The sequence below is a fragment of the Zingiber officinale genome, chromosome 7A (assembly GCF_018446385.1).
Source record: "Zingiber officinale cultivar Zhangliang chromosome 7A, Zo_v1.1, whole genome shotgun sequence".
NCBI classification, from domain to species: domain Eukaryota; kingdom Viridiplantae; phylum Streptophyta; class Magnoliopsida; order Zingiberales; family Zingiberaceae; genus Zingiber; species Zingiber officinale.
This window is the reverse complement of record NC_055998.1, coordinates 142,254,276-142,271,993: the sequence shown is the minus strand read 5'-3', so window position 1 is coordinate 142,271,993 and position 17,718 is coordinate 142,254,276. Positions and strand designations below refer to the sequence as shown.

Genomic DNA, 17,718 nt, shown 5'->3' with positions numbered 1-17,718 from the left:
ACTCATAGCTGCGTTATTGAACACTATTATAGGACAATATTGTAGCAGTTACAGTTTCGTAACTGCTACAATACAGACTTAATGTTATAATAACTACAAACTCATAGTTGCTACATTGTAATTATACAAATAAAAAATTAAAATTTAATACAACCAAATCAACATCATGTAAACATCATATCACACTTTTTTTAATACAAATATTAAATTGAATTTTGTCATCAATATTATATAGAAAACAACATCACATAAACACAGTCTTTTAATTTTTGTCTGTCATAATTTTATATTCAATCCTAAACCTATAAACTTTCATTTCAGATTGTGTAAATTCAGTTGGTCTCTAAAACATTAAATCCTCTGTATAGCACATCACAAAAACACACAATCTAACATGCAAGGTTTTTTAACTTATAAGAATATAATTGAAATCAAAATATGATATATAAATAAATACTTACGATTTTCTTTATGTAGAAACACTTACTCGAATAGTTTCAAACTCCCTATCGAAAATAGATGCTAAACCTCGATGTCATATGTGAAAGTATGACCAATTTAGACTATTAAAAAACTCCACCTACACATAAATGACATTAATAATCAAAACATATCAAAAGTTTATGGTAATATAATGTAGAACTTAATACTTACAATTTTTTTCAAAGATAACAGTGTAATTTCCTATAACGCCAAGAAAGTTATAATGAATTATTTAACCTTCATCTAGATCTATAACTAATAGATCTAAGTGATCATCATCATTATTAAGAGAATAGAAGATATATCTAATGATCTTATCTTCATGACTTTTCACAAATTGGTGCAATACGTCAACATGCATCATTGAAAACATATCCTATATAAACAAAAATAATTTTTAGTTAACTAAATCCAAAAAAATAAATAAGATTAGCTCAGATAGTTAAATACTTACATTAAACCCAACCCCACAAAATATGGATGGGTAGTATGGTGTGTTAGAGATTTTGGCTTCATTTGCTATAATTGTAAAATATACATTTATGCAATCATCATGGGTGTACTGAATCTAATCAAATACCATCATAAAAGATGCCAACTATAATGAGAAAATAGAGTTGAAGCATATAAAAGCATTGAAAGCCTATATAAACAAACAAAAATATAATAAAAAATTATCACTATTATTATAATTAAATAATATTCACAGCTACTATAATTATAATAGATACAAAAAATTACATCAAAATGTTATTAGTATTAATAGTGAATTTTAACATTCAACTGATTTTAGTATTGATAGTGAAATTTAACATTCAAATATATTATTATCCATACAACTTAAAAAAAAATGAAAACACTATTATTCTTGTTTAATATACACTTTCAAGACTTTAGCAAATTAATCATCATTGTTTTACATATTTGTGTAACTACGCTACCAACTTTCTTTAATTGATTGAGCTTCGTCAATGATGCAGCTGCTACTATAATATTTTTATTCTTCTTAAAACATATCTTCTCTAGCTGAACAAATACATAGACAAACATGTCATTGAAGATTAATAATAGTAATAATTAACTACTGTCAAGTCTACTTTCAATATTTTGGTTTTGAGCTTCTGAATCTCAACAAGTTTGATTTGTTGAATTGATGAAATTGTCGCTTCACTTTTTGATGGGACAGGGGCTTCTGGATCTTCATACTGAACCATCTCCTTATTTTTCTCTTTCCTCTTATTTGTCTATTTTCTAGCAGTTCTTTTTCTATTGGGGGCTTGTTTAAATTTTATGGGTAGCGGTCCAATACTCTTTTTGACACACCTCCTTATTCTTGTATATGTTGGTGCATGAGGCTCTATGGCTTTTTTATCCTGGGTAAGGTTGTTGATTGTTCTTCTGATACCTTGCTCTGCAGTAGTCTTTGGAGCTCTACGATTTTATTTTCTTATTCAACTATGATTGTGTCTTATACAACCAAAATTATGTTCTTTTCACCTATAGTTTTGTCTTCTCAACACTGCTAATATCAACATTAATGACACTCATATTCAATAAATCTTTGTCTATATCCTTGCTCAACTTAGCAACCAAACTTCGTACCTTAGCAAGTTGATCATCTTTTACTTTGCAGCATTGACATTCAACTTTCTCTGAACATCCTCTGATTGCTTAAGAAAAGACACATTGATAAAGTTTTGTGCAATTTAACCATTAATTTGCTCTTTCACATCTTCTAAGAAATCAATTAATAGCATGTTTTCCTCTAAATTTGATAGAACCAAAGTTGCTATTATTTTGGATGAAGGCAGCTGGGCAATCATGGTCTTTATTGTAGATATACATGAGATTGCCCAATTTGATTGGCATATTCTTGGAAGGACAAAGTTCTTGTATGACTCTATGATTCTAACATGTTCACACATCTAAACCTACAATATAATAAGTATAGTCATAAATTTTGAAGCAATGAAGTTATAGTAAAATTTAACAACTTACAGCAAGTAAGTGTGTAAATCCTTTTAGCATTGGAGTTTGATTTCTCTCAAGGTCCGGTGGCTTTGTCCTGAGTGAGTGCATCACACCAATTCCCTCCATCTATGGGGTGATATAGTCACATACAACATTACACCAACTATATATTTACATCTACCTAAAGTTTTAAAGTTATCCATAGAATCAAGTAGTAAATTTACTGGTAGTCTAGATATACTTGTTAGTAGTAGTAAATAACATGCATATAAAAAAAATACAAAATAACGAGTTGACAAAATAAAATATTAGATTTAGGTTCTGATTATTTAATAGCTGGATTCAACAATAATGTTATTGTTTTATGATGATTTTATTTATTGGAGAGTGATAACCCGATTAAAATAATATTTTAAATTAAGAGGAATTCATGACATTCATTACATTTTAAATGAATATTATCTAATCACGATCGCCCATGTAGAAAATAGCAAGTAACTGCTACAACATGTAACTAATGGTTGCTAGCTTTTGCACTAATATCTTTATCTTATGTTGATTTTGTTTTATTGGAGAGTGATAGTCTAGTTAAAACACCCACTATATGTCAAAATAAATATTATTTGATTATGATTGACCGTGTAAAAGATAACAGGTAATTGTGCAGTGTATAGTAGATGATGTTAATTATCTTTTATAAATAATAACAACTGTCTGATAGTTTCTATACGGTATAGTAGATATACGATTATTTTTATACATTGTAATAGCTACCGATAGATGTTACAATTGCACTGACTCAAAGTATTTTTAAGATAAAATTAGTAATAGAGCGCTTATTTATTTATTTATTTATTTTAAAAAGTATTCGTTTATATTTTCAGATGCCCTTTTGATTTTTTTGTATTATCGTAGTATCAATCATACCTACTCTAATATAATCAGTACTGATCGAACTTATTATATTATTATATTAAAATATTTTTTTACCGTCAAAATTATTTTAATTTAGAATTGTTGCTTTGCTTCGCATTCCACCAAATTAACCTAAGGAAGTCATTGATTACACACCTTTGTAGGCCAACTCCTTAATTCTATTATTCTAAGCTTGCTTCTTCTTCTCAAGTAAACGCATAAATGCCAAAAGAGCAATGATTCAGGTGCAAAGAGAGCCACACCTTCTCAACAATTTTGAGATGAAATTAAGTTGTGATGAATTACAGGCAATTTTTCTTCTAAGAAAGCGGGTTACTTGAATAGATCATTATAAACATCTTCATCATAGGATTGAATCAATCGTATCAAAATTAGTCGAAGAATTAGAGAGATGTTGAAAAAAAAAATGCAAAGAAACCAATCCAAATGATTTCATAGAAATTTTTAACTGACCGTCAGGGTAAATTAGAATAAATCTACTTGCAATGGACGGTCTAACAATCCAATTTAAAAAAAAAAAAATTTACTCTAAAGTATATTATGAAGTTGCACGAGACAATCTATTATAGTAAAACATGATTATACTCATCTCAGATGTCTCTAACAATTCATCCTCATATTATGTGAAGAAAAATAAATCATAATATCAAATTTATAACAATCATCGAATAATTAAGAATGGAAGGAATTTTTTTTCTTAAGACATATAGAGTTAAAAATTAATTCCTATTTCATTGTAATAAATCTAATATCTACCAATCAACTAATCAACTAGGCGCCCTTTACAAATGGAGATTCTAGCACAAGTATGATATCGTTCGTAAGTGAATTGGTAATTCCAAGGGGTTTTTAGAGAATAAATAAACTTCCGAGGTTAAAAATTTTCTCGGAATTTTATGCGTGCGTCATTTCTGCCTAACAATTGGATATCGATTCCAGTTTACGCTGGCCCACTGCCGATCGCATACGTCACATCCGCAGTGCGGATCTCGGGTACGCGCGGGGTGGATCGCTAAAGAGTACGAAATGTCGAGACGCGGCGTGTCCCAACAAGGAGCTGGACTACTTCAACACTCAGACCATCAAGTTACCCATATTTTCTATTGGATGAAGGTGGTGGGTCCGCGTCTCTCGTGTCACCTTCGCCGACGCGGGGCCTTCGCGCGTCCTTTGCTACCAGATAATTAATTACGGACAACTCAGAAGACCCGCCTTCTCCACCCTCTGTCCTTCCTCTGTCTCTTGGCCGCTTCCTCCATCTCCATCTCTCCCTCTCTCTCTCTCTCTGCTGGTCGCCTCGTACTGGAGAAGAAGACAAAGGTCGTGCACAGCTCCGCTCTTCATAGCCGCGATCTCATCGTCATCATCATCTGTACTGACAGGGAGAGCGCGGTCGTCGCAGCTCGGAGTAAGTTCTCTGTCGGTGACGCGAGAGGCGGTGCGGCATTTTCCTTTGTGGGGGGTTCGTACTAGATGTTGCTGTTCGTAGTTGCCTCTGCATTGTGTTGAGCGAGCGTAGGAGGAGGCGAAGCAGATCTGAAATCTCTGGCCAGACGGCACTTTCCGGTTGGTGGCTTCTTCAGTCTCTTGCATCAGTTCGACTTTCCCCTTTTTCCATTCGCCTTTCTTGTTCGTTCGTTTAACCATTGCATAAAAACGCTGCCGAGATTGTTGTCTATGGCTAAGATTTTGAATTTCGCTGGGTTTTTTGATATTTTGTTGGCTGTTCAGATTCTAAAGGGGGCAATTTTTTTGAATTTGAAGTAGGATTCGTGCAATATTTCACGGGAATGTGGAATTTCTAAACCTTGAAGAGGATTTTAAAAAACTCCAGCCATTCTACTACATTCTTGAACTTGACGGCTGGTAGTCTCTTCAGTCTCTTGCTTTAGTTCGATTTTTTTTTCCCTTTTCTTGTGCGTTAAGTTGGATTCCTGTTGTTGTTGTGTTGGTCGTTGCGATTCAAAGGAAGGGATGAACAAGCCATTAGTGAAACTGCGTGCTTTCTCCATTTGATTGCTTCAAGATTTGCGTGTGCTTGCAATTTCGTTGGGATTCTGCAGGGTAGATCATGCCTTGTTCTTCTCCCTTGTATCATGCGCTCAGTGATTTTTTTTTTTGTTCCCATTTAGGGATAAAATGAAATGATATATCAAGCTTGAATTAGATTTCCAGGCTTCAGTTACCAGTATTTCTAAAGTGATAGACTTTCTTCCTGTTCACTTTGTCTGCTCAAAAACTTTGTCGAAACTGATGCTTCTGATCTAGATGCATTTCATTTCACTAGCACCAGCTATAAACTTGCTGCAAGGGTAGTTTACAGAGTGTTAACTCTTTTTTTTCTTCACGTGTGCAGGAAAGGTGCAGATGTGAAGTTTCTGTCTTCTTTTCCTCAAGCTGATAAGAGAATTTAGACAACTACTTCAGCTGTGCTATTGAAAATTTCAAGCTGCGATCAAGGCAATGACATTGCTCGTACTATCATAAGAGTGTCAGAGAATCATGGCATCGCAAATGCTGAAAGCCAAAGATGAAAGCATGCCGGAAACAAAACAATTCCATCAGCAGAAGAAAAGAATCACAACTCAGATTCATTCCTCAAAATCCCCCAGCAAGTCATCCTCCCCTAGTAGAATAAAGAATATTGACTTTTTAGAGAAGGTTGGGGCACTAAAAACAGAAAAGCTCCCTCGACAAACTGCTAAAGATAGGGGAGGTATCAAGAACTCAGTTATATCATCTTTAGGGACTCCTCAAAAGCCATGGCCTGGTAGGAAGGTTCCTGAGATGGATGAAACAGTTAAGAACATGTCCAATGTGCCCTTTTATCTTCAACGCACGGAGAAAGGCGATAGTATCCACGAGAAAGCACTGAATGTTGGAGTTCTCGAGTGGGGGCTTCTTGAGAGATGGACACACCTTCAGAAATGTGGCACGGATGCAAGGGGTGGTGATTCTTCCTCTAAGTGTACTGAGTCCACTATGTTTTCTACATATGATTTTTCTAGCCCTCTCTATCAAAGGAAGAAATCTTCTGTTCTTGATCATAAGAAACACTCATTCCCGAGCAGCCCAACTATGATGCAAGAAGAGGAAGTATATAGACCGATAGAAGCCTTTTCTAATTCAAGGTTCTCTTCGATTATGCTTCCTAGTCAACATGATAATCATCTTGATGTGGTTTTTGATCCTTTGGGCCACAAAAATGACAAAGATATCTGTACAGGTTTAGATTCTGAAGGTGCGCCCGTTGAATTACGCCTAGGATCACATTCTACCACTTCACCTTCAAGAGATAATACCGATCAGGCTACTGTAATCAGTATTGGAGAAGACCATGACTGTAGCTCGACGAACATTATTCCCTTGGCCAAGGATACGATGCCTCTTTTTGATGACAATGAAGAGATTTGGGGTTTCCTTCAACATAGTGCGGATGGTAAACAGCCTTGTTCTGGATCTACAATAACTACTGACTGCTGGCAAAGCAATTCAAACAGCAAAAGCCATTCGGGCAATCTGGTTGAGGATTTTGAGATCATTTACAGATTTTCTGAGGTTCCTCACTCATGCCCGCTTCCTCTGGCCATTGTGAATGATGAACCCAATGTGTCGTGCGATGTTCCATCAGTAGGTGTGGCACCAACTGATAAACCAGTTCAAGGAAATGGGGGCATTCCTAGTGCTTCTTGTGAGAAACTTGAGTCATGTACCACCCAGAAACCAAGAAAATATGAAGCCAAAGCAATTGCTTCAGCAGGGAAGAAGTCGACAGTTTATCCATCTAGCACTGGAGCAAATAGGATGAGCAGGAGTTCTAGTTTGAAGGCTGGCTCATCGGAAGAACTATTCGAGTCGATCTCGTTTCTTTACAATTCCCATGGAGAGCAAGTAACCAGGAATAGTAAAGGTAGACAAAGTCCATTGAGGAGGCTACTAGATCCGATAATGAAGCCAAAGAACAACCTTCATTCGACTGGGAAAGTTGCAGACTTACCTGGTCACTATTCTGGTGAACTACAAACTGATAAATCATTCCCAAGAGTGAACAAGCCATTGAACACAACTTTTCGTTCTATGTGCCAGACAAGAGAAAGTGTTATTACTTCGAAGGAATTACCTTATAATGGCAAGGGAACTCAAAATGACAAAAACTATGCCACAATGATGAAGCAAGCTCTTCTTCATCTGGCTTGGAAGAATGGGCTTCCTTTGTTCATGCTTTCGTGCGATGGTGAAGTACTTGCTGCAGCAATAACGACAACTAGTACCTCCAACATCGACAATCTGGAGTGCATCTTCACGATATTCTCCATAGATGGATCCAAGAAGAAAAACACATTTTGGCACAACTCTGGAAACAAGTGCAAGCAGCATCAGTTGATCTCAAATGTTGTCGGTCAGTTGAATGTTGCACTTGGTGAGGTGAAGAGCTTGCCATACGGCAGTTTTGATTCTGTAAGAGAGTTTGTCCTGCTTGATGCTTCCAAGTCTGTTGACTCTCGAGCTGTGAGTGAACTTGCTGCCATGGTTGTTCAGAAACCACCGTCTAGAAAACCTAATTTATGGACTATAAGTGCAGCAAATGGTGAGAAAAGTTTAAATTCTGATCAGCACAATGCGATAGGGCAATCTAGTATATCAGTCATAATACCGAGCGGCATTCATGGCTTGGCCACAGATGGGGAGCCCTCAAGTTTGATAGAAAGATGGAGGTCTGGAGGGGTTTGTGATTGCGGAGGTTGGGATGAGGGCTGCACCTTGAACATTCTTAGCAACAAGTTTCAAGAGCACAATTCATGTGGCTCATTCCAACCTTGTCAAACTACCAATGGTACTCATCGGTTAGAACTATTCACTCAGGTATGATTTCTCGACAAACATAATGTCTGCAACATGTGCTCAAGCAAAAGGAACTGATGGTTAAACTCTCTCAGGGAGCATCTCGGGAAACAAGACAAGCCTTCAGCATGGTTTCTTGCCAAGAGGGGCTCTACACTGTTGATTTCCAATCATCAATTTCTCTACTTCAGGCCTTCGCAATCTGTTTAGCAGTCATCCATGGCAAAAGGTACTGCATTAGTTCAGCCCCGCAAAAGAGCTTGCAGGAGCATATTGTCAACGATCGGTTAGGGAAATATCCTACCACCCATGCAGGCAATCCTAACAGCTATGTGCCAAATCATCCTCCTGTTTCTCCTGTTGGAAGAACTTAAAAATACAAGCCTCTCAAACACCATGAAGTTGAGCACTCTATCAGTATCGTACCACCACTCCAGAACTAGGTAGCTTCCATCTCTTTAAGCAACTTGTATATCATCTCCTTGTTTTTTCATGTAAAGAAAACCATATTTCTCAGTCATAGACAGTGTGAGGAAGCCATAGATAAGAATCATCAATAAGCAAGTGGATAAGAACTTTTGGCAGCTCTTTTAGGTTTTTTGAAGCAGCAAAACACATGCTCTTTGAGCTATTGAACATTGATGACTTGAAGAGGTGTTGAGCGAATACACTAACAGTTAAAATAGTTATTGTCCCAACTCAAACAAAGTGTGGGGTGGCACAGACTCAGATCAGTTTTACAATGCTAAAATCATTAACTGATTAAAAGTCAACTACAATTGAATCAAGACCACTTTCTCAAGTTCCAAACTGAACCTTAACAAAATGAAACCCTACTGAAAGTAACAGAGTGAATAATAATTCAAGTCCACACACAGAATCTTACATTAGAAATAGAAGCTTTTTCATATAAACACTGAAGCATGAGCTGAAGGTAGTAGGAAGGTTTTATGGCTTCATGTCCTCTTCCTCTTCAATCTTTGGTGCAAGATAATACCTTACATATCCCATGTCTGCAATTTTATACTCAACCACAACCGGCAGATCGGACGATAGGCTGATGCTTACAGTCTCAGAGAGCGGTGTTGCCTTGGTGAAGGAGTTCAGGTACCTCAGAGCAAAAGTTAACGACACAGGCTCTTGCATTTCAATGACAGTGGCTTCTTCAGGCTTCAGAAGACAAAGGCAGGTGTGAAATATTGTTACAAGCATTTATAAGAGAAAGGTATTGAGTTCACAGCATATTCATTGCACCACATATTGAACCTAAATGCACTATGAAATCCATGGTTATTTTGTTCCTAACCCCAAAACTAATCAATCATCATCAGTTTCATTTTCTGGAAGTACCTTATCTACTGTCTTGTTTTGCCTGCAAACAATGTTGGCAGTTCCAATGTCTCCAGCAGTTGAGAACTTGACTCCTTCCTTGGTCACTGAAATGATCACTGCCAAGATCCAAACCACAAGAAATCAGCAGAAAAGCACAAATGAATTCTTGATGGATTCAATCAAACTAAGATTATAATTTACCAGTGTCTCCTATGCTGCTCAGATCTTTGCAAATCCTTGAAAATTCCCCAGAAGGCATCCTCACGATGGCTTGGTACTCAGCATCTGGAATGCCAAGGTGTTCACTGTCTATGTCCATCAGCTTCATTTCAAAATCAGCAATTTTGTCTTGATCTAATCAGAATCAGGTACAGGATGAACAGAGTAATTAAATCGTCTAATATAAGTCACGCATAATCTCAAACACTTGGAGGGCACAATTTCACCGTGGCAAAACCAAGACGAACACATGCAAGAGTAATATCTTAAGGAAAAGCATCATCTTTTTTAGTTGGGCATGTTAAACATGTGAGGGAGAAAAAAATTCTAAAACTATAAAATGAAGATCAAAGGAATCACAGACATTGGAAATAGATTGGAACTAATCCACTGTTAAGTTGCATATATTTGCAAAACGCAAGACTATAAGCAGCAGATCCAAGAAATCACTGACAAAAAATGAAAAAGAATGGATTCGCATTTGTAAATCGCACATTTTCTCAAACACTTGGAGGACACAATGTGATTGAAGAACCGCAGAGTGAAAACAAACACAGATTAGAAGCGATTAGAATGGGATCAGAAAGGGTAGTAGATCTTCGTACTTGGGCTTTCGAACATGAAGGTGACTGTGTCGCTGCCGTCGTCGGCCTTGATGGTGATGATGTCGTCGGAGCCGGCGCACCGTAGCATCTTGGAGACGTTGCCGAGGTTCATCCCCATGGAGAGGTTGCGATCGCAGCGGTAATGCTCGAAGCCCTCGGATCGGAGTAGGAGGGCGACGAGGGCGACGTGGCTGGAGTCCATGGCCTGGAGCGAAAAGCCGGTGGCGGAGCAGTCGAAGTTGGCATCGGTGACCAGCTCCTTGATGGCTTCCAGCACCTTTTTCAGCAGGCTTCCTTGCACCAACCGGAGCTCCAACATCTTGACCTCTCCACTTCCCCTCGCCTCTTCTCCCTCCTTCGGTCGGCTGCTTCTTACACGAGGCTGTCGATGCTGGGCTCCTGGTTTAGGGTTAGGGTTAGGGGAGTTGCACGGGAAATGCTAAATAGGCGTTGGGAGGTATTTGGCGGGAAAATGCAATACGTTTCCCTCCCTCTTATTCGCGGTTTTTTTTTACATTTAAACCGACTTGAACCGGCGGTGACAATCCACTGGCAGTGAGCAGCAGTTAAGTGAAACCGATCAAATTTAAAAATTAAATTTGATTTATTCAGAAATATATTTTTTTAAAAAAAACCAGTCAATTTAGATGGGATTTAATTTTAAAATTTCTTATTATGCTAAATTGAATTTTTAATTTTTAGACATTAAATTGTAGATCGAACTGAATTTTTTAAAAAAATAGGTTCGCATAGTCTACAAACTTGCAAGAAATCTGCTTTGTGGCTGGTCGATCTAGACTGAATCTGCTTTGTGGTTGGTCGATCTAGACTAAAAGAGGTCGAATGGTTTAGAAAAGCTCGGTCTAATGACTCGACAATTCAACGACTTGACAGGTCGGATCTCGGATCAACTGACTCAACAACTCAGGGTGGAATCATGTAGGTGCATCCGGATTGATATGTGACGGAACTTGCCACAATGAGACGGCAGAGTCGATCCTCGGGACAGCTGGGGAATAAATCTCCTATTTTCATATTACACTCTGTTTGCCACATGCCCGCTCGGATGTTGCGATTTATCTCCCCCGTGATGATCTTGGATCGAGTACGGCGAGGGCGCTAAGGGCGAGCGTTTCACCTTAGGCGGCAGGGTCAATTCTCGGGGCAGCTGGAAAATAAATCTCCTATCCTCGTATTACACCCTGTCTGCCACATGCCCGCTCGGATGCTACGATTTACCTTCCCCGTGATGATCTTGGGTCGGGTACGACGAGGACGCTGAGGACGAGCGTTTCACCTTTTGCCACAATGTAGGTGCATCCTACTTACCTGAGCCAACCGGATACTCACAATATCAGGTACAATTCAAATCGAACACAATCATTCATAATCTTTCAAGCTCACCTGATCACTCGATCCATTGAGCCGACTCCATTGTCAAGCAATATTCTATCATAAGTGTAGATTAACTTTAAACACAACAAACTAACATATAATTCACATCTGAAATCATTTCCCATTTCCCACACTGAACACAAACATTTTAAGAGAATATGAATCTTGAGAAAAAATCTAAGGGGAAAATTAAGCACAGGAGCAGTTGCTCCTAAGTTAGTTTTGCTCCACATAACAAGAAGAAGCAAACACATCAAAAGCCAATATGGCTACAGATTAGGAGCAGTCACGGTGGCGGCGGCGTGCTTGATCGAAGCAGACTTAGTGAGGTGGTTATAGCTTCCTTTTTCCTTGAAAAGTTGGGAGAAATGGTGTTTGCAGTAGAGAATCCCTTCAAGGGCAGCATAGTTGGAAGGGGTGATTGAGCAGCCTCCATGAGAGCACTTGAAGCAGGACTTGTGGTAGGCTTGGCCTTCAACACTAACCTGAAGAAGTCCATGCCATGATCATCATCAGGACCAAAACACTGAAATTAATCTAGAGTTTTTATATATATATATTTTGACTCTACTTTAAGGGTTGACTCTATCAATTTAGATTGAAAATAATAGCAGTTCATAAGACGGTCCGACCTTTTCGAGAGGATATGCTGTTTTACCGCAGGTAGCACATTTCTCCTGTGTTCCTGAAAACATACCGGCAGCTTTGCTAGGAGATCTAGTCTGGATAGCAGATATGATAAAGTTAGACACTGGAGAGTCTAAAATGATCAACTTGAGATAGTAAAGTATGGAATATATTTGTGATTTCCGTAGCGAAAACTAATTTATAAATGGCTTGTTTTTGTTTAAAAAATGACAAAAGCACCATAAGGTAGTTTCTGAATCTTCTTGTAGTAAAATTTAGGGCTAAAAAACTACATCTCAGACACCTAAAAGTTTGGAATGTTCAACTTGGAATATCTCGAAGCTAAAGATGAGATAAAATTGTGATTTTCACAAAGTAATCTACACTGCGAAAAGATGATATAGAATCTGCTGCAAACTAATCTGCAAGTGAGCTGAAGATAAAATTTAGGGTTAGACAATATATTTTTCAACCCTTCGAAGTTTAAAATATTCAACTTGGAATTTCAAAGCTAATACGAAGTAGATGTGTGATTTTCACAACATAAACTGCTTGTGGCTTCTGGTTGAAAAAATTTCACAACACAAATTTAATCAATTATAGGGAGGTGTTACAATCTAGTTGATACAACAGAGGATGAGTGATTTAAAATAAGCATTGAAGAAATCAGTATTTAGCAGATCTTTACTAACCAGTGCTGGAGCTTTATCAGCAGATTTTGCAGCTGAAAAACAGGGGGACATTTTAGACGACTACTAGTCAAGATATTATGAGAAAGTCACATCAGATTATTTTTAATGGTAATGAAGCCTCACATGACTGAAAATTCTTGTGGAAGTTGCCAGATTCCTTGAAGAGTTGTTCAAAGTGAGGCTTGCAATACAAAACACCTTCCATGGATGAATATGTACTTAGCTGAGAAGAAAAAGAAAGGAATTAGAAAAAAACTACTATTTTCACAACTTAATTTTATCATTGTCATCAAAAACTTTATAATGTTGAAATAAATTAAATGAATTTTTATCATATTAACTAATGCTTTTAGAACAAAAGGTGAAGAGCAGAGAAGCTTTCCTTTTCTTTTCTGTGTGGTAAAAAGTTATTTCTACAATTCCTTTCTGCTTTCAATAGTAAAGAAGGATGAATGGTTACTTCTCATTGTTTAACATAGAAAGCCCCATCTCAAACAACATGATTAACCCAAACATGTAAAATTCTCAAATTGAGAGTGGTCAATTATCATTCCCAGCGAGATACTATCAAAATTAAGGGCATTGAAAGTTGAAACCCAATGGAGCTATAACTTTGCGGGCCTTCCCATCACCAGCCCCTCAACATTCAAGCGGTTGTAGACGATGCAATCATGCTACAATTTCTTCATACTAAGAGCATAAACTAGAGACAGGTTTCTGAGAAAAATCTCGCCTTTTGTCCTTGGGGTTCTAAACTATGCAAGAATTCATCCTGATGGTAAAGATTCAAAGCGCAGGCTTTGTGCTCTCAGTTCAATAGTAATCTTGCTAACTATATATCATCAATCAATAAATCACTCCCGACTTATTCTGTCTTGTGGTTTGTGATTAGCCCTACCAAATAAACAATAGACAAACCAACATTTCAGAGCAACAGATTTAGAAAGCAATCGGCTATTGGATTGCATGACCTCGGGTAATGGATGGAGGCAAAATCGCTATCCTTTTATCATGATCTGAAAATAGCATATTGAATAGTTGCTATGCAGGAGTAACTCGAATATCAACTCTACAGCATCGACCATTGACCCGGAATCCTAATCTTCCAAATTATTCAGTACAATTGGAAGTACCCATCTTGATCAAACTCTCTACTTTGAGTATTATAAAAAAAACGAAGTTGAAACCCCCCAGAACAGCAAAAAAAAAAAAACTACGCAGGGAGGCAAACAACGATACCGTGAGGGTTCCTTTGCAATGATTGCACTTGAAGCAGGACTTATGGAAGACGATTCCGTCGGCGGTGAGCTGATCCACGAGGTAGACAGTCTTGTCACAGGCCTTGCATTTCTGCTGCGTGCCGGTGAAATTGAAAGCCATCTCTTCCCCCCTTTTTTTCTCGATCCAACTACTCTAGGTCCACCACCGACGGATCAGCTGTTGAATCTCTCGTGACAGAAGGAACAAACCGAAATCTCTCGTCGTTTCTCCGCGGCCGGTGGCTATGAATCCGACGAAAAGGGAAGGGAAAGCGACCGGAGGTCGCGATTGAGGAAGGCGTCGATGCCACGCGAGAAAGTAGATATAAACGCACACTTTGATTCGATTGGCTGTCTGGCAAGGCCATGGACGGAGTAAGCGAACCACTAACTTATGACACGTCTCCTATTTCTCTCTCATTTTCGTCGTGGGCCCTGGTTATCAAGTCCATCGACCACTCATTTCGCGTGGTTTATAAGATTAGCTTGTCCCAACGTCCTGTCAATTATCCTTAGACATACGGACGCGGTATTTTTTTTTTAATCATTTCACGCGGTTTATGAACTAAAGAGTGGTTGTTATAACTACTCCCAATTTAAACTTTCTGTTTCCTACATCGCCCGCCCGCGTGCGGAGAAAATCAAGTGTCATGGAGAAAAGGGGGGTGATGTAATCGGTTGTTGGGCGAGGACGAATTTGATTGGATGACATGGGTTGGTAAAGTTTTGAGAACCCAAAGACGTGACCAACTTGAGACCCGTCCGTGGAATGGGTGAACACAGATGTGGGCCACCACTAGATGAATTTACAATTTAGTTATTGCATTTATGGTTACATTTGGTTAGACGTAAATGCTAATGTAATATAATATAATTTTAATTATATTATTATATTTGGTGATGTAATAATATATATAATTTTTAATTATAAGAATGATTACATCTTTATTTGATATTTAATCTTTTTTATAAAAATAATTCGTACTATTATAAAATAATGAAAATATCTTACGACTTCTTCTGTGGAAAGCGATGGCCGATGACGACAACTGTCGCACCTCTATCGAAGTCGGAGGTGATAGCCAGTGGTGGCCGGTGATAGCGACATCGGTGACCGACAGTGACGTTGGTCAGTGCCAACGCCCGACGACGATGGCCCGTGGCGGTGCCCGACGGCAGAAGCGACGTCGGTGATCGATTGATGCAAAAAATGGACTAGGAGTATGCTTAATATTTAAATTTTAGTTAAACAGTAATCTTATAATATAATCTGATATGGGTTATAAGGAGTGGAGTCCGTGTAATAATATGAAAGGGGATATAAGGAGAAGAAAGAAGAAGTAAGGAGGCTCGGTCAAGATTACCTCACTCGGGGATGTGATCTCGGGTGACCGAGCAGATGTACGGACCTAAATCGCCAGAAGGGGTCTAGCTTAACGCAGCCGGTAGAACAAGCCTGGACAAACATATATGTAACTCGCTCGGTAATGTAATCCGGGGTGGACGTACGAACCTAAAACACCAAAAAGGACTCAACTTAGCGCAACCGGTAGAACAAGCCTGGACGGACATATATGTAACTCGCTCGGTAATGTAATCCCGGGCGACCTAGCAGGCGTACGGACCTAAAGCGCCAGAAAGGACTCGACTTAACATGGTCGATAGAACAACCCTGGGCGAGCATATGAGTTCGGCGGACAAAGATCGGTCAAGTATAAATAGCCGACCGAGTATAGAAGTACTTATCTTCATGCAGAATGAAGACATAATTAACATGTTCGGCAGATAAAGACTGGTCGAACGTAATAATACTGGTCGAGCATATGAGTTCGGCAAGTAAAGATCGGTCAAGTGGAAGAGACTGACCAAGCGTAGATGCGCTCGGCCTTAAGCTGTATAGAATATTTATATACGCCCGATTGGTTAATCTCGGTCGATAAGGTACGATCGGTCGGGTGCAATAGACCGACCGAGCACAGAGGTATTTAGTCTCGCACAACCCTTAGCATACAGCCGACCGAGGGAAGGTCGATCGGGCAATAGGGTTTGCACACGCCCAATTAGTTATGCTCGACCGATAATGTATGATCGGCCAGGCACAATAAACTCGCCAAACATGGAAAGTCGATCAAACATAAAGGGTTTCAATTTTACACGATTTCTGACATATTTATAATAGTAGAGTTCCGATCGAGTATAAATAACATATCTAGTATAAAATACCGGTCAAAACTAATAAAACAAAAGATATTCTTTATGTATACAGAATAAGCTTATGTGACTAACCAAGTGTATGTGACAGGTGAACCATAAGAATATGTGATCATATGACAGCTTAATTAATTTGGCGGCAAATAGCTTCTAGAAGTCTCCATAGGTATGCTAAACGATAAAGAACGTACATCTGGGGTAAGAAAAAGATTCCTTAAACTATTATTGCAGTTTTGGCTTACGTCATCTCCTAACAAACTCTAACGAACCGGGGTCCACCTCATGACTGTGGAGGTTAGATGAGGTGGAATAAAAAGGGGAATCTTCTCCACTGACCAGGTACGCAAACATACGCATTGCATTAGAATCAAACTCTAATCCCATTTTTCGGTACTTCTTCTTCTCCGAGGGATTAACTTGAGTATCAGAGGGTCTAGCCAGGGATTCTCATCCCAGTCTTAGGTCGCTAACGCTTTATCGGTTGGTCTCATAGTGTACAGGAAGAGGAGATCATCCACTGGATCGTCAAACCTTCGTTGATCCACGGTATTCCTCATCAGAGTTCACCTCTCCACGAGGTACCTCATCGGAGTTTATTTTTGTGAGGTATTGTTCACAGATCCGCTTTGGTTTTCTCGGATCTATTATTCCGCATTCAAGCTCTTGTGAGGTCCGCTGTGATTTTCTCGGATCCTTCTCTGTTCGTCGGCATCCGAAGTTATTATTTATCACCACCCATCATCATCCAGTGATTCATCCCGCAAACTCTCAGACTGGATTACATGGTGTTGACTTTATAATCTAGATTATAGAAATTTATTATCTTTTATAATTTAGATTATATAATTATATTATAATTTTATAATGATACTAAATAAAATAATCAATATTATAATGTAATTCGATTACATTATAACTGATGTAATATTTTTTAAAAAAATTATAAGAATATTTATATCACATTGGTCTTTTATATATTTTTAAAAATCATTATTTTGATATTTTAAAATTTATAACTGGTACGAGATATATTTATATATTTTAAAAAAATAAGTGCCGTGTCTGAATTTGAGGAAAATAAAAAGTAAGAAGGCGTTTTCCCCCCTTCCAAATCATTAAAAAAAACGTCTATTTTGTTTTTTTAAT

General features: G+C 38.2%; 3 protein-coding genes across 3 annotated transcripts; 1 reads left to right on the top strand and 2 right to left on the bottom strand.

The window, feature by feature from the left end:
- The first annotated feature begins 4,613 nt into the window (after nt 1–4,613).
- On the top strand, nt 4,614–8,816 carry LOC122003055. The gene is made up of 3 exons (XM_042558486.1): nt 4,614–4,956; nt 5,747–8,253; nt 8,328–8,816. Exons 2-3 carry the CDS (start codon nt 5,893–5,895, stop codon nt 8,604–8,606), a joined length of 2,640 nt encoding a protein of 879 aa, XP_042414420.1. The 5' UTR covers nt 4,614–4,956; nt 5,747–5,892; the 3' UTR covers nt 8,607–8,816.
- Nucleotides 8,817–8,967: 151 nt separating this feature from the next.
- LOC122003056 (proliferating cell nuclear antigen-like) lies at nt 8,968–10,877 on the bottom strand. The gene is made up of 4 exons (XM_042558487.1): nt 10,389–10,877; nt 9,766–9,918; nt 9,583–9,680; nt 8,968–9,402 (listed from the first exon to the last, which is right to left on the bottom strand). Exons 1-4 carry the CDS (start codon nt 10,705–10,707, stop codon nt 9,181–9,183), a joined length of 792 nt encoding a protein of 263 aa, XP_042414421.1. The 5' UTR covers nt 10,708–10,877; the 3' UTR covers nt 8,968–9,180.
- Nucleotides 10,878–11,874: 997 nt separating this feature from the next.
- On the bottom strand, nt 11,875–14,677 carry LOC122003054 (LIM domain-containing protein WLIM2b-like). Its single transcript, XM_042558485.1, has 5 exons — nt 14,342–14,677; nt 13,226–13,325; nt 13,103–13,134; nt 12,416–12,505; nt 11,875–12,268 (listed from the first exon to the last, which is right to left on the bottom strand). The coding sequence occupies exons 1-5, from the start codon at nt 14,480–14,482 to the stop codon at nt 12,053–12,055; spliced, it is 579 nt and encodes a 192-aa protein (XP_042414419.1). The 5' UTR covers nt 14,483–14,677; the 3' UTR covers nt 11,875–12,052.
- Nucleotides 14,678–17,718: the final 3,041 nt, after the last annotated feature.